This window comes from Pipistrellus hanaki (genome assembly GCF_964339955.1).
Source record: "Pipistrellus hanaki genome assembly, chromosome: 7".
In the NCBI taxonomy this organism is placed as follows: domain Eukaryota; kingdom Metazoa; phylum Chordata; class Mammalia; order Chiroptera; family Vespertilionidae; genus Pipistrellus; species Pipistrellus hanaki.
Genome location: NC_140509.1, coordinates 75,545,851 through 75,572,004, shown reverse-complemented (window position 1 = coordinate 75,572,004; position 26,154 = coordinate 75,545,851). Strand labels below are relative to the sequence as shown.

General features: G+C 33.6%; 1 protein-coding gene across 10 annotated transcripts in view; it reads right to left on the bottom strand.

Moving 5' to 3' along the window:
• Positions 1–1,342: 1,342 nt before the first annotated feature.
• The window catches only part of TRDN (triadin), a 241,099-nt gene continuing 216,287 nt past the window's right edge, over positions 1,343–26,154 (bottom strand). For 6 of the 10 annotated variants that reach the window (XM_084889625.1, XM_084889629.1, XM_084889634.1 and 3 more), the window contains 11 exons: positions 25,977–26,006; positions 24,279–24,326; positions 22,480–22,527; positions 21,274–21,291; positions 19,230–19,274; positions 17,292–17,312; positions 14,284–14,310; positions 11,905–11,928; positions 8,725–8,763; positions 6,602–6,640; positions 1,343–3,737 (listed from right to left, as the gene is read on the bottom strand). In XM_084889625.1, the coding sequence (XP_084745751.1) occupies positions 3,598–3,737; positions 6,602–6,640; positions 8,725–8,763; positions 11,905–11,928; positions 14,284–14,310; positions 17,292–17,312; positions 19,230–19,274; positions 21,274–21,291; positions 22,480–22,527; positions 24,279–24,326; positions 25,977–26,006 (479 nt within the window). In that variant the 3' untranslated portion in view covers positions 1,343–3,597. The remainder of the gene's footprint in view (positions 3,738–6,601; positions 6,641–8,724; positions 8,764–11,904; positions 11,929–14,283; positions 14,311–17,291; positions 17,313–19,229; positions 19,275–21,273; positions 21,292–22,479; positions 22,528–24,278; positions 24,327–25,976; positions 26,007–26,154) is intronic. The other 4 variants (XM_084889632.1, XM_084889633.1, XM_084889631.1 and 1 more) reach the window with 3 other exon arrangements.

Below are 26,154 nucleotides of genomic sequence, written 5' to 3'. Positions count from 1 at the left end.
AAACATCAGTAAGAAAATGCTTCTTCTTGGCACCTGTTTCTTAGAAAGGGCAGCAGAGACAAAAGAATGTAGCATCTGAAAAAGTTAAAAGAAAAAGCAAGTTAAGGTGCAAAACAGAGATGAATGGGCATGGATTGATTTTTTCAGAGAATTCTTGAGCTGACTGGGATTACTGTCTCTAGCCTAAACCTAAGACAGGTTACTCTACAGTGGTATAAAAGTTAAAGTCTAAGTAAAAAGTAATTAAAGGAATATATTTTGAACTACTTAATCTTTTGAGAAACAATTTTTAAGGCCCAATAAGAATGTGTTTTTGATGCTCTGTCTCCACCCTCCTTTGGTTTTTCATATCAGGCTGTTCTACCTGGCTGCCAAAACAGTGCTCAAGAGAAGGTGGATTCAACAATCACACCCTCAGTGTGAATAAATGATACATCAGGTCATCAGAGCAAATGCTGACAGGGGATAGAAAAGCAGGAAGACGTTGATCAAGTGAGATGGAAGAGACATGAAACACACACACACACACACACACACACACACACACAGGGAGAGCTATGCATTATATACTTAATAAAATAAGTTAAGGACACTTTTTGAATAAAAATGTGTTCTGTGATTTCCGGAAGAACTTTGTTCAGTGTTGATCAATAGACAATTGAAGCCAAAACAGTGATAGGCCCTGGGAAAGTCCAGTTGGAGGGACTCTCAGTTGCCCTCTCATTGGCTAAGAACCACCACTCTATGTTGATGCCCAGGAAGCCCAGGCTTATGTTGCATCATAAGTCAGTGTGATGTTAGCTGTTTTCTTCACTACGTGTATCCAGGAAGGGTCTATATACTTGTACTCACAGCCTTCTGCAGCCTGGAGATGCTGGCCTATGGTCATGTTTGGATTCTGATCCAACAAACACTTGTGGATAGTTGATCAAATCGCCCCTGTCTTTACTCCCAGCACCTTCTGTCTTGATAACTGAATATAACTAACACAATTATTAAATGCTTACATGTTCCTGAGCAACATGACATGACTTATGATGTTTTGACCAACCATTTATCTTTTTCTTTTAAAAAATGTAAACCATAGCCGAAACTGGTTTGGCTCAATGGATAAAACATCGGCTTGGGGACTGAGGGGTCCCAGGTTCGATTCTGGTCAAGGGCATGTACCTTGGTTGCGGGCATATCCCCAGTAGGGGGTTTGCAAGAGGCAGCTGATCGATGACTCTCTCTCATCAATGTTTCTAACTCTCTATCTCTCTCCCTTCCTTTCTGTAAAAAATCAATAAAATATATTTAAAAAATAAATAAATAAAAAATAAAAAATGTAAACCACAAACTTGAAAGAACCAATGATAGTTTATTGGGTGGAACCATACAAACAGATGAGAATTTAGTGAATATTTTTCAAGTGCTATCATCATTGTAACTCTAAGCAGATAAGCCTTAACAATTATTAACAATTAATCATAATGGGTTTGTCTAAATTCTAGTTATAATAAGTTATAATATTTTACTTTTATCAAATAGTTCTCATAATGAAAGTGAAAGAAACAATACTATAATGTAGAAAAGCTCATTTCACTCAAAGGGAAAAACATCCAAAATATTATTTTAAGAATAAATTTTGATGTCATATTCATTATAGGATATTTTATCAGTGTCCACAGTACATCTGTGTATCAGGTTGGTTGTCCTGAAATCCTTACTTTACACATTGGAAGACAAGAATAGTGTTTCATAAATATTCCAAGTCCACACATTGTGTCAGGATAACACAGGTAACAGAATTTATATCTGATATTTTTCTTATATAGCCCAGTGCTCGAGAGACTAAGTACTCAATAAAAAAATAGTCATTGAATATAAGAACTAATGAACAAATCATTATGTTCTATAAAATGAAATAAACTATCATATTTGCTATTTCTTTTACTCACTAAATCAGAGAAGCTGGAGGAGCAGTTGAGCAATAAACTCTATGCATTGTCCTACCACAAGTGTTTATTGCTACATGTAGGGGCTTTGTAAGCTGGTACCATCTGGTCAGTCCTGACAGTACACCTTTCCAGGCCCCCGTAAGGAGTGTCATTAATCTTGGTTCATTGTAATTCGCTTTTGTGGTGTGAGTTAGGTCCACCAGCATGTGGCCAAGACCAACTTCTTTCACAAAAGTCACTGAAAATCCATTATTAATAGTGAAGGTGTTATTGATGTCCTAGCCTAATGATATTTAGGTAAGATGGTATTCTAAATCTTGGAATTAAAGAATTTAGTTGCAGTCCTTGAAAAGAAATCATTTGGCTAGTATCGGCTCTGGCTCCCTCACCATAAGGTAAGTAGAATGCTAGAAAAAAATAACTCAATTTATTTCCTGAGTTAATTTGCCATAAGTTGAGTTGCAACTGTAAACATGAGAAGATCACAGTAGCATGACTTCTATAATTATTAGAAAGATGTGAAAAAGAACACAACTGTGTATATCACTGGGAGACAAAAGATGGCAAAGCCACAACAGTCATGCCCAATGATGTGTCGTCAAGTAAGTTAAAGACTGTCATTCATTTCATGGGTACTGATAACCAATTCCCGAAAAAGCAAGTAAGACATCTCATGAGGCACTTACGTTTAAAATGCATTCCTTCAACTTTGATGACATTCATAGTTTTCCTTTTGGAGAAAGGAAAGCTATTTAACTCCACAGAAGGATCCTATTAAAGTGCCATGAAAAGACTTTTGCATCTGTCATCCAAATGCAGCGATTGATGTAAAATTTCACCCAGGTGCTACTTTCATTAGAGCACATTCTGGAGAAATCTGAAAATTCTACATCTCATTTGCTTGTATTTTACACAAATCATTTACCAGACCTGCCTGCATTTCCACTAGAGTGAATGTCCTAAATACAATTCAAGATAAAGAATGTCCTAATTATAATCTTAGAGATAAAGATTTATCAAACATTTCTATTTCTTCTTGTCATGTCTAAATTTCAGAGACATTCTGAGCTCAAAAAGAGCGTCATAAGAAACTGATAGTATTCTTTGGTGTAACTGTAACCTGGGCTTAGAGCATAGTTACAACTAAAATAGAAACGGACATAAATACAGTGAAACTATTACACATCAACTTCTTGGTAAATTGAGTTTCGATACCCATGATGCAAAGGAGTAGCTTTTATATAAGTTCCTGTACTCCTTAAACTTAAAGCATAGTCTGTGTTTTCACTTAAAAATACCTGCCTAACTGAAGTCAGGAATTTCATTTTTTAACGGTGTCAATTACATTTCAAAGACCATTATTAAGTAAACCTTAAATTAATTTGTGAACAACCCTGGGTGATGGAAGTAGAAAGTAGAAACATATAAGCACCTAGGCCAACAAGAAACACGAATGTCAGATTCTTGAGTGCCAGATTTCACCCCGTGTGCTGATTATTCAATCTTCTCACCCATTTATTTTTCTACACCAGGCAGAAAAGTAAAATAGTTTCAAAGAAATTCCCCGGATTCCTTTATTGCAGTCGCCTGTGCCAGTGTGGACAAATGGAAGATGCTATTCTCAGTCTTAAAGCGCTTGTACTGGCCGCGCACGAGCCTACTGTCCTTGTGGCTTCTGTGCGGGAGAACCCGGAGGCGCAGCGCTCTCTGCAGGGCGCTGGGCAGGAGTGACCGGAAACTGAAATCCATAGCCATTGTAGCCATTCAGGTACACGCACTGGAAGAAGCTGATGGGGCCTGAGGAACAGAGCAGGATAATTAGTTCAAACAAGCAGAACGAAGGTGAGCACAACACGGCACTGTACCATAGTGAGTGTGGACATGGGCCGTGGAGCCAGGCAGCCTTGACCATGACTGGCAAGTTACCAAAACTTGGTGTCTTGGATTCCTCAGGTGTCCAGTTGAGACAGCAGTAAAAACCTCCCAGAAATATGTGGAAATGAATAAGTAATATACATGAAGCACTTGAAATACTTCCTGGCACATAATAAGCCCTTACTGAATGGATAATAAAAATGGTCTAGCATAAACATCCAAGTGCTTACTTCATAGACTGATGTGTACAGCATTCATAAAGATTGTTATGTAGGTTTCAAAACAGGAGCTCATCAATATGCAAAGTAACTGGCTTTTAAAAAGTGTTTTAATAACACCACAGAGAGCCTTGAGGTTCCCAATGTTAGATATTCCACTTGCCTGTACTCATTAGGCAATGCCTCCAGGTAGCAGCTCTGTTGTCAGAGCAGAAAGCAGCCGAGTGAGGTGGTGCAGATAGTACAAGCCTGAGCTCGGGCCCAGGAGGCTGGGGCCCCCAGGCAGCAGCTTGTTCAGAGATGGCGAGGTTCGCCTCTCTTCACAGTCATGCACACCTGCAGAGTCTCCAGTGTTTTCCATCCTGTCCATTTGCAGGCTGACACCCAAGGACAGACTTTTTTGCAGATGGCCAGGGAAGAGAATGACAATGCAAGCTAGTAGTATGGGGAATACCAGGAAGCTGGCCAAATAAAGCAAGTAAAGAATAAATAAAAGCCTGGGTTGAAAAAAAAAAAAAGTGGAGGGAAGCAACAAGAGATTATTCAAGAGATTATTATTCAGGGATTGGTGTCAACTGGCTTCAATCCTGGGTTTTCAATAATGCAAAGAGTTTGGAGAAATCTTGGAAGGGAAAAAAAAAGCCTGCTTCTTTTTTGTTCTAGTACCAAACAGGTGCAGTATCATACCTTGTCCCCTCCCCCAAGGTTGTTGCAGCTTGGGAGAGAGACAGGCTTCTGAGAGGGATGGCATGACAGTTAGGCCTGTGTTACGGAGCAATGCGAGTACTATTGCTAAAAGTAGAAGAGTCCATCAAAGACAGTCCACCTTACAGATGAACCTTATCAGAGGTAAGGTTCTATTCTAACATGATTATTTAATCAGAGTTGAATAGGCTATTAATGAAAACATCACTATAACCTGGCCAGTGTGGCTCAGTGGTTCAGCATCAATCTATGTATGACCAGGAGGCCATGGTTAGATTCTTGGTCAGGGCACATGCCCAGGTTGCAGGCTTGATTCCCAGTGTGGGACTTGCAAGAGGCAGCCAATCGATGATTCTCTCTCATTGTTGAAGTTTCTAGCTCTCTCTCCCTCTCCCTTTCTCTCTGAAATCAATAAAAATACATTAAAAAAACCCCCAATAGGTCACTATAGCTGCAAATTTTAGAGCTTATATAAGTTGTATGAGTATCAGACTATAGGACTACTTCATAGTAAGTTAAAAATAGAAAATACTATTTTGCTATGGTAAGTCTGCCAATTGAATTAAAATATGTAATATCATTTTACTAAAATATTGAATTATTTATATACTTATTTTTCATTAAACTTTTTATTTTGAAATAAAAATTAAAAATAATGCAGAGGGAGCCCATGTACCCTTTACCCAGATTCCCCCAATGGTAACATCTTTGAAAAATTACAGTGCAATATCCCAACCAGGAAATTAACATTGATACCATCCACCTACTTTATTGAATTATGTTTTGAAATTTATTTATGAAATAAGAGATTTTAAGTGTTTATGTGATGTAGCCACAAATTGTTACCAGTAGATAAATAATTAGGAAAGTGTTGCTGTATAAATCAGAAACATGCCCAGATTGAATTTATGGATTTTGCAAAAATATCTAAACATATTAGAGTTGCTTGTTTTCTTGTATTTCTCATGTCCTCATCATTTGAGGGGTTATAATGAGCATCTCTAATAGCTAAACAGAGTTTGGAACACAGTAGGCATTTAAGATTTGTTCGATGAATTACATACTAACAGAGAGTAGGAGGCATTTGCTAATGCAGAGGGCATTTTTATAATTTCCTGCAGAAATACATTTAAGAAGTATTTTAGACCCAGAGCACATTGACATCATTTCTTAGGTAAATGTCTATTCTTTACTTTAAAAACATTATGTAGAACAAATTCCAGTTATACCTATTTTAAAAATTGCTTCTTTTATTCTGCTCAGCAACAATTTTAATGCCTATATGAATCCAAATTGCTATTCAGATGGTATTGCTTTACTAACTGAAGAAAAAATGTCTAATTTGGAAGTAGAGGAATAATGAGGATCATGGGCATTGAATTTTGTAACTGCACATGAATATTGATTGCATTCTAAAATCAACAATCTCCAAAATTGAATATTAAGAGCCTACCATCTACCTAGAAAAATAAAAAAAACCTTTCCATTAATGACTTATAACTACATTTTTTTATATATAAAAATGTTCAGCTTATTACTTCAGCTGCCTTTTTGATAAAGCAGACAGTAACATATCCAAGCACAGACTCAGCCTAAGGGCTCAGGATCAGAGCTGTAGAGAATGGTTGGTGACAAATGCCATGTTGGTCATTATTTTGTAATTCTTCCAAATATGTGCATTTTGCCTAACACAAAAAGTAATGAGCTACTATTTGAAGTATAAATGATCCACACTAATGTTATTCTTCATGTACTAAAAACCTTTTTGTTCTCACATCTGTCTTCAAAGAATTTAGTTTTAATTTATATGTCCCATCTTTACCACAGACCCACATAACAGTTTTAATTTAATTATAAACTTACTTTTTTGCTTCTTTGTGGAAGACACATCTTCAGCTTCTTCTAGAGGATACAAAAATTAAGAACATAAATCACTTTTACGTTCACAGCTGTTATACAACAAATAAGTAGGGTTCTAAAAATGTCTAAACAGGTACATGGTATGAAAGGAACTGGAATTACTTGTCCTCCTCACAATACACTCTAGGTTCTTATTCAGATTCTCTTCAATCTTTCACTATAAAATTTAATAGGTAAGAGCCAGAATAGAAGAGGAGCTGATGAAGGAAAAGAATGTAGCATGCCACAGGCAATTGTTCAGGTAGGAAACTTCCTGCCCTAGCCAGTTTGTCTCAGTGGATAGAGCATTGGCCTGCAGACCACAGGGTCACAGGTTCTGTTCTAGTCAAGGGCACATACCTCCTTTGCAGGCTCATTCCCCTGCCCCTGGTCCGTCAGAGACAACCAATTGATGTGTCTCTCTCACATCGATGTTTCTCTCTCTCTGTGTCTTTCCCCCTCCCTTCCCTCTCTATAAAAATCAATGGAAAAAAATGTCCTTGGGGAAAAATTAATAACCACAACATCCAAAACACAAATAGTAAACCTCCTGATGTGTTGGATTTTGGTGGGTGAGGGTTAGCAGACACACATTACATTCTTAAAAGAAAACATTGATGCTCAGTGTTAAAATAACATTGCCAGGGTAGAATGTGGTTATAAGATGACAATTTCCTGTAAAACCCTTACAATGTTAAGGTGTGAGTATATGTGTGAATGTGTATGTTTCATCAAAAGTTAGGTTTTAGGTTTTATCAAATTCTAAATGAGCTCAAGAACCTTCCTTTTCAAAGTGTGATCTGTGTACCAGTACTTGCCCCATTATTTGGGAAATGGATATAAAGGTAGTTCTTAGGTACCAACCCAGATCTACTTCATTTTGACAAGATTGTCAAGTGATTCATATAGAAAATAGTTTGAGAAGTAATGGTTTAGAAGTCAAAAACATATTGGGTTGTTCTTAATAATTGATTTGTTTAAAAAAATCTAAAAATTCAGTACTCAAAAATGTATCTTAAGACAAGTAAAAATCAGTTTTCAAAAGACTCAGGATATCTAATTCTCTGTGATTTTTCTCAAGGCATTATTTTCTACACTGTTAATTCTGCACACTGCCACAGAACTTACATTTTCATGGTAAGAACAACTCTTAGGCAAACTCTTATTGTCCAGAGGCAAGTTTAAAGAAGTAGAAGAGAAAATATCTGTTCTATAACAAGCCAAATCAAGAAGCCATGAAACTTTAATAAAGTTTAATAAAATAAATAAATAAATAAATAAATAAAATAAAATAAAAAAGAAAAGGGAGGGAGGACATGTTGGGGGAGGGCAATGGTATATATACACAGATAATAATTTAATAAAAATAAATAAATAAAAAGAAGCCAGGAAACCCTTCAGGGGGAAAAAATGCAGCAAATTATTTGAAACCCTTGCAATAAAGATAAACTTTAGTCCTGAGAAGACTTGCTCAGGATCATGCATCTCGTTGAACCAGATTTTTCTAAGGTTTGAGACCTTCTTTTCCCTTCTCTTCCCTTCCCTTCCCTTCCCTTCCCTTCCCTTCCCTTCCCTTCCCTTCCCTTCCCTTCCCTTCCCTTCCCTTCCCTTCCCTTCCCTTTCCTTCCCTTCCTTTCCCTTTCCTTTTTCCTTTCCTTTCCTTTCTTTTTTTCTTTATGCTATTGCTGCTAGTATAGGCAAGTTATCTTAATAAAAATATGTTAAGCTAAGATTTCAACATTTATGTGCTTTTCCTTGCTAAGATCCCCTTAATTCTTGGTTAGATGATAATTTTAAAATATTGCTCTTGCATCTAATAATTATCAATACTTGTAAATAAGTCAGTGTCCAACTAGAAAGATTCTCTCTCTCTCTCTCTCTCTCTCTCTCTCTCTCTCTCTCTCTCTCTCTCTCTCTCTCATATAAAAATAATAGGAAAATATGTTTTTTTAAAAAACACATCTACCATATAAACATTGCTTAGAAAAAGTTAAGGGCGAGGGCAAAAATAGTTAAATAAAATAGGCAGTTGAAATATTATGGTCTTGAGAAAAAGTTCATAAGTGAACTTAAGATAATAAACTCACCTTCAGCTTTCTTTGGAGCTGGGACATCTTTAGAATCTTCTAGGGAGTAAACAAACAAAAAATAGTTTATTTTCTGGATTTCCCAAAGAGAAAGTATTGTATTTAATGGGTTTTAAGAGTCACAGGATCTCTTAACTTATAAACTCAGCATCTAGTTATCTCTACAAACAAGAGCTTCTAGAGAAATAAGGCAACTTCTCCGACTCGGAGAACTGGGGAGAAATGAATGCCATGATGCCAGGATATGGGCAGCAGCAGCCAAGGCTAGCCAAAGCAAGGAGGGCCTGCAGTGACCCTCCCAAATGGGCCCCTCCTCCTCTGGCTCCTAAATTGTCTTTCAAAATCACAATCTCCTTTGGAATCTAGAAAATTTGAGGTAAATGAATCCTCATACACAATGTAGATCAAGAGGAAAATATCCATTCATATATTTTACTAACAAACTGATGTTTGATAATTGTAAAGGCAATTAAAAGACATTAGATGTTGAACTAAAGCCTAAATATATAGAGAATGAATCTTAAGATGCATTATTTTTATTGCTTGGTTTTTGTGTATTCTACTTAAAAGCACATAATAGAATAATGTGGAAATAATTTTGGCACAGATAATTCTAACGCCATATAATTAAATGATCTTTAAATTTTCATATCAACTTTTAGCAGTTGTAATGAGCTGAAAGAAGGTCAATTTTGTATTATTTACTCATGTTTTGCATACCAGCAGTTCACAAATAAAGAGAAAAGAGGTAAAATAGGTCATTAAGCAAATTGTCTCAAACGGGAAAGAAAGGTGACCTTTTCTAAGAAATTTTATTATGTAAAAGGAAAAAATAGGAAGTAGAAACATAATTACTAGCCTTTTTATTTATAGCAAATTAGTGGAGTTTTAACCTGATTAGTTTTCTAAAAGGTTTAAATGCAGGCTTAACTCACCTAAACACTGGATTAAATGCCCATGGTCTTAAACTGTCCAATCGACAGATATAAGTAAAAGTACAGTATAAATGGTTATAGGGTATTTTGAAAGAACTGATACCTATATTTAAAGAATAATGTTAGATAAGTCCAATGATATTTTAACTGTGAAATAAAAATCTGGTAATGTTTATGGAAGATATTTACAAAATTAAAATGACACAAGGTCTTTGTACACAATGAATGTAGACTATTTTATAGATTATAGCACACTTAAAACTAAGACACCTACCCTCTGGATCTATTTGTTACCCCTGGGGAAATAAATGTGGAGAATAAAAACCTTAGCTTCTTCTGTATCCCAAATTCTAGTTGTACAGTCAAAGTGAAAATTCCCCTGGAGTTTTCCTGTAATTTGCTCATATAAGAAACAGTTACTTTTCAGCTATAATAGTTACAATGTGCTCTCTTTCCGGGCCATGTACTCTTTTTTTTTTTTTAATATATGTTATTGATTTTTTTTTACAGAGAGGAAGGGAGAGGGATAGAGAGTTAGAAACATCCATGAGAAACATCGATCAGTTGACTCCTGCACACCCCCTACTGGGGATATGCCCTCAACCAAGGTACATGCCCTTGACCGGAATCGAACTTAGGACCTTTCAGTCTGCAGGCCGAAGCTCTATCCATTGAGCCAAAAACGGTTAGAGCGTCATGTACTCTTTTTGGGTATTTTACATATGTTTCCACTTACGTCTCACAATAGACTTGTAAAGCAGGTAAAATAATCTCCTTTTTTTTTTTTTTTTTTTTTTTAGAAAACAATGAGGTTAAAATAATTTTATTTCAAGCAACACATTTTAAAAAGTGCTAGGAGATAGGAAGCAAATTTTCCTCAATTTTTAGACTTTTGTGATTTTAACTAAACTATTCTAACTCTATATGCAAAGCACTTTGCTATGTGCCCTGAAAGAACCAAAAAGAACCGGAATAGTACCTGAAAGCAATTGGCAGTCAAGTAGAGAAAATGGGCACATATTCAAACAAATATAAGATTCTATAGACTTCAAGGTAGTACGTGACAATTGACAAAATACTAATAAATGAGAAATATTTTCAAGAGTGGAATGGTCACTTCCTCCTATGGAGATCAAGTAAGTGTTTCTGGAATCTATACCATTGGAGATGGACTTTGAAAGTTCATTTAATTAGAGGTGGGAAGAATATTCCAGTAAAACAGAATAACAGGACCAAAGTTTTGGATGCAGGAATGCTGAGAACATGGAAATTTAAATTGGGTTTAAAGTTGTGATAGTATAGAAAATGATTATAGAAAAAAAATATTTAAAATTTGGTTTAAGTCCGGATCATAGAGGCTGTATAGACCCTCAGGTAAAAAATGTAAAATGTATTCTAAATTCACCAAGAATAAATATTGAGCATTTATTATATAATAATTTGAAATATTGGAATAGTTTGAAATATTGGAAAACCTTATCAATAGAAATGAAAAGGAAGAATGAGAGATATTATTGAGAAGGTAGGCTTCAGAACAATTTGAGGTCTTATCCACAAAGGGGTAGATTGCAAGTTTGGATGAGCCCACTGAGGAAGTGCAAAAGGGTAGGATGAGGACAATTATGTGATACCATAATCAATAAAAAAAACGGGAAAAAATGATTATTTCCTAAAGTTTTGGGAACTTATAGAAAAATGTTGAGTTGTATCCTAAACATTAAGACCCCCATCTGTATCTTAATATTTTAGAGAGTGTTTTTGAAGCTATGTATGTTTGTGCTATACAAGATTAGATCCATTCCTGTGCTATTCTCAGGTATGCAATTATTCTTCAGTTCATGAAGACTAGGAAACAACAAAACTAAACCATAATTACTTGACCTCCCATGCTGTATAGCAAATTTTTAATGATGAAAGGTTTAAAATAGAAACAAGATTATTTTCTTTCATTCTACTGCAACCAATGAAAACATTTATTTATTTGAATACAGGTCATTAATCTTCAGACTCAGGAACATGATAAAGTATTTCTGTTACAAGCTGTCATTTCAAATGATGTAGTTTTATGTGTGTTTTTAAGTTTTGGCATAAGTAAGATTAAAAGTTAACAAATTCTTGTCAGAAAATTCAATATAAAAGGATTCAAATTTGAAATACATTAAGAATATAAATATGTTATGAATCTCAGTTTGAAATCCATGCTGTGTACCAAAGAGAATTTTTCATCAACAGAAGCAGTACTTACTTGATACTCTTGCAGGCTTTTCTGCTAAAAAACAAAACAAAAAGAAAACAAGTGAATGCAAATAAATTATATATCAATGAACTATATGAAAGTTTCTAATATCTTTTCACTTTCTCCTTATTGTTAATGAACAAATATAACTCTATTGCCTGAGAACAAGGATCTATGAATCTCTTAATTGCTTTTATGTGAGAAATTAAAAAAGCTATTAATCATTGTAGGTGTCACAACATATTTATGCTTTTTAAACACTCCTCTAAAATCAGCAGAATCTTTTTTAAATTAAGTGTTTTGGCTCAACTATAATTATGCCTGATTTGAGAAAATTACTTTGGATGATATAATTAATCTAAATATTTGATTTAAGTTTCCAAATTTTATAAAAATATATCATTGAAAATTATTTTCCTTTCAAAAGTGAATAAAGACAAATAACTACCAACTGGATTGTAAAATTAAATCTTAAAACCAATATGCAAAGTCAATTTAATTTTTCATAACTATCTACTTATTAGTTTCAATGAGATATAATAATTCTTCAAAATAATAGGGTTTTCCATTAAACTGTATGTAAGTAGGACAAAAATATAAAGTGAGATGAGAGTCTCAAATATTATAGCAGACATTCTAAATTCTTGAAAAAGAAGAGGATTGGTAATACCTGTATTCTACCAACATTTGTCTAATTTAAAATACGAGGCTTATAAATATTCATTTTTAAAGGAATCGGCATTATGTAATTTACTTTGAGACTTGTAGAGTTTATTTAAAAATATATATTTTTATTGATTTCAGAGAGGAAGGGAGAGGGCTTGAGAGACAGAAACATCGATGATGAGAGATAATTATTGATTGGCTGCCTCCTGCATACCCCCAACTGAGGATCCAGCTGCAATCTGGGCATGTGCCCTGACCAGGAATTAAATATTGACCTCCTGGTTCATAGGTCGACGCTCACCCACTGAGCCACCCTGGCTAGGCAAGCCTTGTAGAGTTTCTAATATAGATTTAATTCTGAAGTTTCTAAAAATTACAAATTTATAAAAATTAAGTTAATGCCAAGAGAAAGTGTTTTTAAAAACACTTCACTTGGATCCTATGTTTTCAGTGCTATTATAGCAATACACCTCATTATAAATAGAAAAATAAATAAAATAATACAGGAAAATACTTTTGTAAGGCTAACATGTTATTATTTTTTTTCCCTTAAAAATACTGGGTTTGGCTAAAAAGAAGGGAACTTAGAAAGGAATCAATCATTATTGAGATATAAAAACTCTCTGTTGAATGAAGGAATGAATAGAAAAATGATTTATACTCTCAACTAATTGGGCTTGTTCTAATGTAACAATTCTTTTCTACCATGTGTATTCATAATATAAGGATCATAGAAATGATGCACTCAGAACGAAGTCAGAAAGGAGTATCCCTCCAATGTCTGAGTCCTTTGCTCAGCCCTTGAATCATAGCTTTAATGGACCACCTCATTGGGAATAATGTGAGATCCATTTTATCTTTAGGCTGCTCTAATTGATACAAAGCTCCCCCTTTTATTGTCACAGTGTAATAGGAGAGTAAAATATGGTTGGGGAGGCTTAACTGTTAAGTCTCTGGCATCTTACTGACTTAGAACCAATTCCTGAATCTACCATGTAAACAATCTGAGACATTAGACTTCCTTTCATCACACTTCATCACCTTTCAACGGGGCATGATAATTGGTCCTGTACTAAGGTTTAAATGAACTTATAATAGGAAAGGATATGGCTATGTTTTTGTTTTTTTAAGTAATTCGTTTCTTCTCATTCTTCTTGCCGATTATCTTAAAAGATATTCACATTTTGGGAAAAGTTCCAATATGCAAATTGTGCTCCTATATCTTTCTACAAATTTGTTTTGCTCTCTTATGCTAATTTTACCCCTTCATATTACTGATAATTATGTCTATATTATTAATAATTTTATGTCTGAGTTATATGTCTAGAAACATGCTGCCATTTCAGGTACACATTCTACAACACCAGCAACAGAGAACCAGTAAAAAATAAGACCCCACCTACCACTCTATCCCAACACACACTAGATAGAGATCTATGTTTTACTATGAATGAGAAGACTTGTTCAATCAGACAGGAGTGAGATGGAAACCAATACTTAATGAGTGCCAACCAAGTATGTAATGGAAATGTTACACATGTTATTTCATTTAATACTTACAACAAGCTTTTGGGGAAGCCGTTATGCCTATTCTATAGATGAGGAAACTGGGAATCTGAACAGTTAAGGAATTTTTTCTAATGTTACACAGTTAGCTAGAGATTCAAATTTACATACTATTTCTACAGATCTGTTATCTCCCATGGAAAAGTAAATATTTACCTGCTTCTCTGACTTCTGATGTTTCCTCTTCAGAAAAGAATACAATAGGATAAAAGGGAAGAAAAAGAAAAAATAGTTTTTTTTAAAATTTAAGTACCAATTGAGCATCAACTGCAGATATTGCTGATTAATTTCTAATAGTAATGGCAATAGAGGCATATACTCAAAATGGCAAAGAAACACACTGATAACTAATATTTCTAGGAACTGTAACTAGAAATCTATTTTGGAAATAGAACCACTTTTTGAACAATCTTAAAGAGTCTTTCACATGTGGTAGAATTAATCTATAACAATAAAAGTATAATATGCAAATCGACCAAATGACCGAACAACAGGATGGACATCTGGATAACCTTCTGGATGACCATGCTATGATATGCACTGGTGCCAGGCCAGCCAAGGTGGGTGTGATGCAATTGGTCAGGGGGCCCTGCCATCACTGCATGATTGCCCCACAGAGGGAGGCCAAGGCCACTGGCTGGTGGTGCTGTGATGGGTGTGCAGGGCCTCCTTCTGTGGGGCTGGCCAGTGATCGCCCCTCAGAGGGAGGCTCAGGCCAGCCAAGTGATCATACCCCATGCTTGTCGCTTGCAGAGGGAGGCAACCAGTGGTGGGGAATGGAGGGGTGGGCAGCATTGCATAGATGGCAAACAGTGGCAGCAGAGGGGAAGGAAAGCCCTGATAATACCTATCACCAGCCAGGCCTAGGGACTCCCCCCGAGGGGTCCTGCATTGCGAGAGGGCGCAGGCCAGGCTGAGGGACACCTCACCCTATGCATGAATTTTGTGCATCATGGTCTCTAGTTTATTATAAGTCCTTTGGTTTAAATGACTTAATTATAAACAATTACAAATTATAAATCTCCATTACATAAACTTTTAACTTGATTTTCATATATCAATGTAAGCATACATTCATTGAATATATTTATAAAGCAACTTCATGTATAATATTTACAAAGTGCAATGGGTGGGATTGTGGGATGAGGTTGGAAAATATCACAGAAATAAAATCAACTTATGTGACTACAATTGAAGTAATGAGATAATATAAAATGTTAGTTTTCCTTAGCCTGTTATAATACAGATCAGTCTTTCATTTTGTTTCTTATGCAAATTTATAGCCTAATACTTGAAAAATATTATGTCAGGTTTTTCAAAATATCTTTCCCTACAAATCAGCTGAAGTGATAACACTTTTTGTAAACTTGATAATTTATTATCAATTTTGAATCTATTTTAAAATTCAAGAAGAAATTATTAAATATTTTATAATAATGAGGATAGAAAATAGTTTCATAAATAAAACAGTATTTACAAATGATTATATTTCATATTAGCATTCTAGTTTTGACTTTCAAACTTCAATTATTATTATACTCTTCACATTAGTAGCAATAACACAAACTAGACTAGAGGTTTTCTCCAACTCAAAAGCAACATTCAGTGTTTTGCATAGAGTCAATTCAGAAGAAAATTGTAGCTGTATTTGTAAGAATATTTCATAACATTCAAGTTATTGTTAGTCCTAGTCACTTAAAAACTTTAGATATAACTTCTAGATACACTCTTGATTGAAATGCACATATTTTTACCCCAGGCTAAAGTCTGGGTCACAATTTCACAGTATTAAATAAACATTTCATTTTTATAAGATTGCATGACATTCATACATTTTAAATGGTTGTGTTTTTATTATTGTTTGAAACCAAAATAAAACAGTAATTCTGAAATATTAAAAACAACTTACCTTTCAAATCTGAAAAAAATAAAAATAAAATAAAAGCTAATGTGTTAAAATTAAATAATTGAAGACAGATAATGAGTTCAGCATTTTTCTTAACCCAGTGGTAATCAGCAGAGAGAACTCCACACTGTTCCCTCCATACATCCTAACAAACAACTGAAAGTATATAAAAAAGAGATGTAACCACTTTTTCCTACACACGTATTAGTCATCATGGTAAATGTCTTAATTTCACAGATATTATCATAGGCACCTCTCAACAACACCGGAGAGATGTCACTGGACAGGACAGCCCCCTGAGCCGATGGGAGAGGGCTGTTCCCAGCCTCAATTCTTGTCTTCTCATATAAATGAATTTATGCGAGAGACTTTGACTGTACTGTGCAAAGCCAAGTTATTAAAAACAATTGAAGCATATATCTTTATTGAAAAAAAAAAAAAGCAAAAGCAAAGCAAGCAAACCTATACATCTGGCTTGTGAAGCACAGAAAAGCTCTCAGCTAATCTGAAGAGCAGGTTGGGAGGGAGGTCTGAGGCATTATACACCCTCCTGTTTAGAGGCTTCAAAATTCCTCTGCTGGTTATTTGGGTGCAGATTCATTCTCAAGGTCCTTTTTTTTTTTTTTTTTTTTTACTTTGTTGTGTCCTTCCCAGAATTCATGAGAGGCACCTGCCAACCTAATCTTGCTTAGTGGGCATCTCGATTTAAGGAGTAAAATGGCCCTATTTCCTTTCCCCATTCCCCCTGCCCTTCCTGATTCTCTCATTAGGGAGGTTTTTAACTTATTTGCCTGGGTGTTCGTGCCTGGGGAAGATAATGGTTTGTCAGTTACAAGCTGGCTGCAGATTGCCCACACTGTTTGGCCTTGTTTTAACTTTCCTGTCTGTTTCCCTCTTTGTCTGGCCTGGAATCTTGTAACAGTGTTAGCTGGCTCCAACTGTCACGTCCATATTTCCTCCTCCTTTCACCCCATACTCTATATGCCTACCCCTATTTCTAACTCCTCTCAGTATGAAAACAAAAAAAATCTTTTTAGGCACTCTTTATGGTATCCTGGTATGGTATAATACATCTAATAAGTGCTCAATAAATAGATGTTCAAGGGTTAATAAATACAATACATACAATATTATTTCTCAATCAAAATAACTTATACTGTTAATGCCATAATATACTTTTTGACTGCATGTACAACTCAGATAAGTTACATATTCAAAGTAATAGCAAGTTCTTAAAATTCTAAAATGGTACACTTACTTAGAGTTGGTTTTGGTTTGTCTAAAAAGTAAAAAATAAAAGAAAATTAGTGATAATTTTCTATCTGTAGAAAAAATATCAGCCAGTTTTGTTTCCTATTTCCATTTGTTCAAGTTAAAATAGGCAAAGGCTAAACTTACAATTAAAATGAGCAATAAATGATGCATTTAAAATAATTTGTAATTAATATTTCCAGTGAATTCCCCAAACAAGAAGTTGTAAAGCTGCAAAATATAGATTCTTCATGGTCTCTTATTTTTTTTTAAGTATATTTTTATTGATTTGAGAGAAAAGAGAGAGAAAGATGGAGAAATAGAAACATCAATGATGAGAAAGAATCATTGATTGGCTGCCTCCTGCATGACCCTCAGTGGACTTCAAGCTTGCAACCTGGAAGGTGCCCTTGACTTGAATCAAACCCAGGAACCTTCAGTCTGCAGGCCAATGCTCTAACCATTGAGCAAAACCAGCAAGAGCCATGGACTCTTTTTTATTTTTGTAAAACCTCATCTTTGGTTTGATACAAGATGAATGCTCATGGTAATCTGAATTCCTATTTCCGAATGGCATAAAGTATTTCTTTTATCACTGCCTTTACAAAATACATATTAATTAATATAAACTATTTAAACTCTTCCAATATAGTTTTTAAATAAAGATGCTGACTTTATAAAATTGTAGGAAGAATAAATAAGAGGTAGATGAAAAATGCAAAGCTTCACCTCTTTCTCCAATATAGCTTGTCTTTTGAAGTTATTAATCAAAAGCTTTAATTATTCAGTCTTATATATCAAGATCTATTTATTCATTAAAAAGGAGCCAACATTTGTTCATGATTGTGAAGAACTTGAAGGTTTTAAAATTAGGCCAACTAATTCATTAACACTAGGCAATACGATTGATATAACTTTTTTAGAGAACAATGAAAAAATCTATATAAATTACATTGAATATACCACTTTACTAAAAATAAGTTACTTTAAGAAATTTTACACCAAAGATAAACTCACAGAACTAGACAAGTAGATGTATTTATTACTATAAATCATTAAAGAAAGCTTGTTAGACTACTCAATTATATGTCAGTCAGAGACTAGTTAAGTAAAGTGTGTGTGTACAACTATATAAGGTAATATTATTAATGAGATGGATTTTTATCTACTGATATAAAAATATCTTCAAAATACACTCATGATTAGAAAAATCTCAGAAGATAATTTATACAATTTATACTATGCTGTGATTTGTATAAAAAGTGGGAATATGTATTATTTGTGTATATGATGTGTATGTATATATTGCTAGAAGAATACATTAAGAAAAAACAGTGATCACCTATTTTATATTACTAGAAGATATTTTGGGAATGGGAACTGGTATAATAGGGGGGAAAAAGAAGAGAGAGATATTTTCTCAATCTCCTATTTGCCTTGGTGTTTGAAACATGCCAAATATTATATATTTAAAAAATTATTCTTAAAATAATCAAGCTATGATAGAATGGTATAATTTATATTTAAAGAAAATATATCTTGTTGAAATTCATGATTTGTTTTCAGTGAAGTATGTGCAATTTTATAGGATATTTTATAATACTTTAGATAGTGAATCAATGTCATCAATATGATAAATGACATTAATATTGACAACAGTAAAGTAATATTGAAGGATCTTGTGAATATGAAAGAAAATACTATTGTATTAGTAGTGCTGCATTATAATAGCATGTTTGCCAATTCATATATATTAGTTATAAATTTAGTAAAATGTTTGTCAACAATACCACAGCCCCATGTCAGATAAACTAGATTTTACCACAAAACTAGAAGGTTAAGCACTCCCAGAAAATAAAATAAAAAGCATTTTATACTTTGCTTTAATTTTCAAATTTAATAAAAGCAATGAATTAAAACAATGTAAACCAAAAGACAAAAACACCTGTTTTTATATGTGGAGATTCTTTTTCTTGATGTTCAGCTTTTTCTAGAGAGAAAGAAATAAAAATTAACTGATAATCAGTGGATTGTTTGTGCAGCAAGCTTTTCTTATTTGTATATTTGCAGGCTATCACTGACATGGGAAGCATGCCCCCAAAGTCATTTGCATGTAACTTGGAACACAGAAAGCATATTGCCATGGAAACACATTAAAAACAAGGTCAGGTTCATTCTCAGGGCATCCTGAAAGACAGTTGCAAAGATACTAGCCTCTTGGGGCCAGATGGTTTAAAAAGAAGATAGACTATGACAAAGAGGGGAACAAGAGGATTTTTCTTTCTTTGCTGAAGGTTGAGGCATTCCTTGGGGACACTTTAAAGTAAATGGCATTTGCTCTTGGCAAATTACAAACTCCCTTTTTACCTCTCTGACTCCTTCTAGCTCCCTTCTCGCGGGGTCAGAAGCAATTTGGCACTGGACATATGTTTCTTGTAGAAAAGTTGACCTAGACCTGCCCTGTTTCAGAAAGTACCACGTTTGTATTTGTATTTTCCTGGACCACACACACTCTCTTTACAGGTCCAGTTAGAATTCTCACAGATTAATGTAAGCTACATCTAGGACATGACAAACTGAATCAAAATGTGTAACTAATATCCCTCTTCGTCCTCTGAAAAATATTCAAATAAAAGAAAAAAGAGGTCTCTCTCTCTCTTACATCAAAAGTAGAATTCCAAACAAAGCCATGTAGGGTAGGGTATTTTGAATAAAACAGAATATTCAGAAATAGAGACCATTGCCAAACGTTAGTTCTTTTTAATTCTTTTTTTCTAATCACCTCCAGGGCTGGTCTTCATCAGATATTATCGATATTTACCCATTCTTTGCTTATCTCACTCCTGAGTTTGGAGACTCTCTAAATGTATTGCTATTTATCCCCGACATGGATTCACCAACAGTGAAAGAAGTGGGGAGATGTGGAACCCACACTGTCATAAGATTAAACTGGGTATATGTAAATTAGGGATTGGCAGAATTCAAGAATGAGCTTCAATGAACTTAGTTTGCATAAATATTAATAGTAAATAAGCATGCAAAATAAAAGAAAATTAAGAAGTTAATATTCAAGACTCCTATACTAATAACAACACAATAGCATAAGAAATTATAGTAATAATACTATAAAATGTTCTTTCAAAATGTAAGAGGTTCCAGGATGGGAATATTTAGGCTCCATATGTTTGTAGCATATCTCCTGAACAATTTATACAACCTCCTAATGGGCTTCACCAAATTCATCTTTGGACCTTGTTGATCCATTTTCACACAGGAGCTAGAGAATATTTGACTAATTTATGCCTTCACCCAAGCTTCTGTTTCACAAACATATATAATTCAAGAACCCTCATCACAATTTGATACAATCTTGGACTTATTTATGATTTTTGTAACAATAGGCAAATGTTTATGCCTTCCTGAGTCCAATAGTCAGCTTTTAAACTCCTACAACTGTATTAATCTCTTTATCACTTCTGAGCAATAAAATTACTGATCATTGAAGTCCACACTTATCAGAAAATTCCATGATTTTAATAAATCACAAAATGTTTATAATCTTATGAATTTCTAAATACCAATGAATACCTACGATATAATGAACGCTTCTTAAAACAAACAAATTAAAACTGTATGTGGTTCATAATACTGACAATTATATAGCATTTCCTATTTTTTTTGTTATTTATTTTGTATATTTGAAAGGTGCTCATCTATCTTAACTTCTTAGTGTTATTTTATAGCTGATATGGAATTACTATTTTATCTTAATAATATCAATAAAATTTCCAGATATTTCTTCTGCATAATAAACTATTAATTAGTAGTGAAAGGGAAGGATGTTAAATCAAAGCCATAGCAAGTACATTAATTTGTCACCTATACAGGTGTTTTAGTCGGAGGCAACGTTAAAAATATTTTTTTAAAAAGCACATGGTTAAACTTGAAATAAGCAAGACTTTTCAGGCTTTATTCTTTTCATCTCTTACTTGCTGATTTAGGCTTGACTGTGGAGAATAGAGAAAAATAAATGCCATATTGATGAGTATAAACCATGGGAAAATAATTCTTTAGCATTATATTTTCTTAGTTCTTAGATTTTCTTCTTAAATTTAATCTATTCTCCCTGATAATAAAAAAACTAAGACACACAAAATGTGTGTAAAATTTAAAACAATCCATGCATTGGGCTACTTTCTTTTTAACCCCCAAATACCATATACCAGTAACTAAATAAGATACTCAGGAGGCATATTAACACCTTTCAGTGAAAACTAGGGGCACATTAACTGAAATTATGAGCTTAGGCAATGATCTGAATAGAGTTAAATTGTCATAAGAGGAATATAAAGTGGCCTTATGCATTTATTTCATGAGATAATAGCCTGTAATTTCTCTTAGTATTTCTTTCCTCAGTTCCATTATATTTTCTCTGAGAGGCTGTATTTAAATCTTTATTATCATAATTATCTCAGTTGAAAAGAAATTACTTCACAGACTTTTTCCTTTGGAATTGTTTTTAATAAGAGATGGGACTCTATTGATGTGGAGGATTTCTGTTTTGGAATCAAATGGAGGAGATTCCATGTTTCAAGTTGTCAATAGGACTGAAGACACAGTTTTGTTCATCCTTACAGAAAAGACTTCTAGAACTGCAAAATTGTGTGCTCTTTATTTTTCTCGCATGAAATATAAAAGGATGGACAGTCTTTCCTTTAATATTATATATTCTGCTTATCATTGTTTAGGGCAGATTTTAAAAGTTATACAACCATCTAGCTTTCTGTGGAGTTCTCATGAGAGGAAATTATTCTATACAGTGCATAAATAACAGACAATTATTTTTGTCTTTATATTTTGAGAAAATGTGGTTTGAAGATAATATTAAACACTCACTAATACACAACAATCAATGCATTGCATGGATTTCTTCAAGAATTATTTGTAAACTTAGGTCAATAACATTAAAAAAAAATAAGATTATGTTATTCCAGTTTTCCAGAGTTAATTTTTATTGAGTATAACTTTAGTTATTTACAAGAATTTAGAATCTTAGAATTTATGGCACTGAAAGCGTACAAACTTCAGTAAAGATGTGTGTGTATGTGTGTGTGTGTGTGTGTGTGTGTGTGTGTGTGTGTATACTCATATAACAAAAAACTGGTAAAGAAGAAAAATATAAAATATATATTTACCTGTTTTTTCTACTGTCGTGGCCTTTACCTGCTTGACACCTTTTTCTTCTGTGATGGGAAAAATTTAAAATGTGTCAGTACAAATAATGACATACTTCAACCTTGACATTTTGTATTCTCTTTGAAATAACACCTATACTGAGAAAAACATAGCTGTCTCTGTAACAAATCAGAAAGTGGTGTCTTTATTTACGTTGGATGAAAGCACAAAGAAAACTTGTCCACCTGCAGATGTCCTTTGCCTCTATCTCGCCACGAATTTTCCTACTCAAATCATCCCTCCACCTGCCCACACTCTCCTTATTCCTTGTCTTTACTGTACTTCACTGTATTTGTCTACAAAATGTATTGTTTTATAAATTATGTATCCCCTTTTCATTGAACTGGAATAGAAAGAAGCAATTTTTATCTTTGTCAGGCAAGAGGCCTCCCTGGGAATCGAGGATTAGCTTGGGAACTCAAGGTTTTTTTATTTTTGTTTGTTTTGTTTTTTTGTTTTTGTTTTTTTTTAATGGTGTAGAGCTGGGACCAGACAAAAGAGGTATATTTATAGGAAGTCTTCTGTTCTCTCTGTTTTTATCAACATAGTTAAATATTTGGGTCAAAGTAGAGTGATTATTACAATGATTTTATATAAAATTAAACTTTTCAAGTATTTGACATGGGGGCCAATCAGCTGGTCAAATATCCACAGGGGAAAGCGCTATTGGGAAACAGAACTTAAAGGGTATCATTGTTGTTACTGAAATAAAAGGGGTGAGTTAGAGGATAATGCACTTGCTCACTCAAAGCCTAAAATCTCCCATTCTCTCTGTAATAACACAAAATGACTGACCTCAGAAACAGCGAAGAAAATAACAGATTTTCATTATTGTTTAAAAATTGTTTCTAAGGTTTTGCTTACATTGTTATATAAAGCTATTCTCTCCTTCCCGCACTCCAGTCCTGCTTTCTTTATTCCTATGGGTTCTGTTGTTGATGTCTCATATTTTCATAAACATAAGCAAATAAAAGCATTCTAATTCAAACCCATTGTAAATAATGCTTTAAAGTAAAATCTGAAAAATGTAAGCAAAAGGTTTCCTAGGATATGTTTGGAGAAAGTATGTTTTTGACTTTTAAAAGTTTCTGGACACACAATATTCATAACACTTGGTAAATATTTTAGCATGGAAAGAAGCAAAAAATTCTACAGAATAGCAGCTTAGGGCTGCCTCAAGATGAAATTATTTAATTATCTTAAATTAAAACAAAGTTTCTATTCTTAAGCAAGAACTAATTAATAAACTTATCTTGGTAACTGCTATATTTATCTTTCTGAGCAGAACAGTTTGGATCTACTTTGTCCAAAATGTGAAACCAGAAATAAAAAGAAAGGAAGGGAGATGAAGGTGGAGTAAGGAAGGAAGGAGGAAAGGAATAGGGAGAAATGTCAATTTCCTTTTCTGACTTTGGAGTCTGAGATGATCACATTTGAAAAAGCCAATCTGAATTGCAAACATTTCCTAAGGATGCCTTGCCCCAGACGGAAGTAGTAATATAATGTCTAAAGCCCATTCACCTGAGCGCTGGCTATGGTGTGTTTGTGCTTAGCTAATTCTTTGATGATAAGGAAGATTAGCAGGGATTGGTCAAGTCTTCATTACAAAACACATTGTGATGATGACTAAAATGGAATGTTCCAGAATCTGGATGGCCTGAAACATGGATCTTATCTAATCACTTTAGAATTGACTCTCAGCTCTTCATTCTGCTAGAGGGAAAACAATTCGATACTGCAAATACCACCTGCAAAATACCTGGTTTACCATGAGAAACAGTCTTTTCTGGTTTCACGATGGCTTGTTCTAAAAATAATTAAAAGAAAATATTTTCAGGTGGTTAGCTTTATAAACCAACATACAGTGAATTTTTCTCTGTGACTTAAACAACTGCACCCATGGAAAAAAAAAACTCTTCCTACATTTTCATTCTAGTTTACATGAAAACCTTAAAGATTTTAGCTTTAAAAAAGCCATATACCAAGAATTACTATTTACACTTAAGCACCCGTAATACCCAAAGATCAGGCCGTAATAAAGCATCAATATTAAAACAGAGAGCTTAGACAATGGTTGGAATAGAATACAATGGTAAAGTGAAGTAATGTGAAAATATATATTATTAAACATGTTTTAAAAATGTCTTATAAAAGATTCTATAAGAGTATTATAGATAAAACTCATATATATATGCTGTTTATTTAAGCTTTTTCAGATAAAGCTAAAAAACTTTTATTTATATAAATAAATAATATTAAATGCAAAACTACATTAGTTAACAATAATAAATAAAAATTTTAAATGGTATTAGGCCTAACTAGAAGTTTTAAATGGCTTTAGGCTTCTGGTTTTAAAAAAGAGAGGGAAAGGGAATATGCAAAATATTTCTATCTGGTAATACATATTAATCTGCATAATAAATGTAGTAAGAAAAATAAAATTAGAATACAATAGCTCGGCATCTATAAGCCTTGTTACATTAAATATATGTTGTTTATAAGAGCAACTAGATTCAAGCTTATAATGAGTTGCTAGGTAAGAGCTGGTAAGAATTAAATGGGTAATAATAGTATTGTGTATGGGAGAGAGAGAGAGAGAGAGAGAGACTTGGATTCTTGAATTTGTTGATATTAAAAAATCCTGCTGCGTATTTTTTTTATAATGAAGAAATCACTTCCATAGAGCCTGAGGGTTTTTGTAATGTGCCTCAGGTAAATGGCTAGTTGGTACCAGAGCTAGGACATAACACTAAATATCAATGTAAACTTGGAAAGGTCACCCTGATTTTATATCAATGTTACTTCTAATAAAATGATTGTCAGTCTGAGACAATCTCTTTCTGTGATTTTGAGTAAACCAGACATGGGCAGAATCCTAAATCCAACATTTATTAACTTGAAAATCTGGAAAGAATAACAATTTCTGAACTTGGTCTAATTAACTGTTTTCATAGATAATAAATATGAGCAGTGATTCTCATGTTTCATGTCTCTCACAGTTATACGATGAATATAAAAATTATATGCTATTCCTTGACTCATAGGAAATATTTAATAATGATAATAACATATGTAATAATATTTATATAATAATAACTCATGCTATTTCCCTTTAAATCTCAGTAGTCTTCAACTTCGTAATCTTATGAGTCTGGTGTGTTATCAGAAAAAGCCCACAAATTAAACATTATCATACTTGGTTTTGAAGAACCCCTTAAAAAATACCTTCTAAAAACTGGAGTCTCTGCTGAAACACATTTAAAGCCATATTTTTTATATTTATTTTCAATGGGATATCCCCATTCTCAACTAATCTAGTATTATAAAACCATATTGATCAATGGAGCAGAAAAAAAAGAGGATCAGAGAGACTGTATAAATCTCCACTGGTGGGTGATAAGCCTCTTGTAGTTCTAAAATGAAGCGACTCTATCAATTAAACAATAAAAAATGTTACCTGGTTTTGTCTCCTTTTTCACTTGTGGCTCTGAAGGAAAAACAAAATGCAGAAATTAAAAAAAAAATTTGAAAAAACAAACTAGAGAACAAATTCATTTTTGGAAAATTATTTTACCATAATTGAAAAAGCAAAATCGCTCTAAAAATTATTCCAGTTTCCTGATAGGTTCTCAATG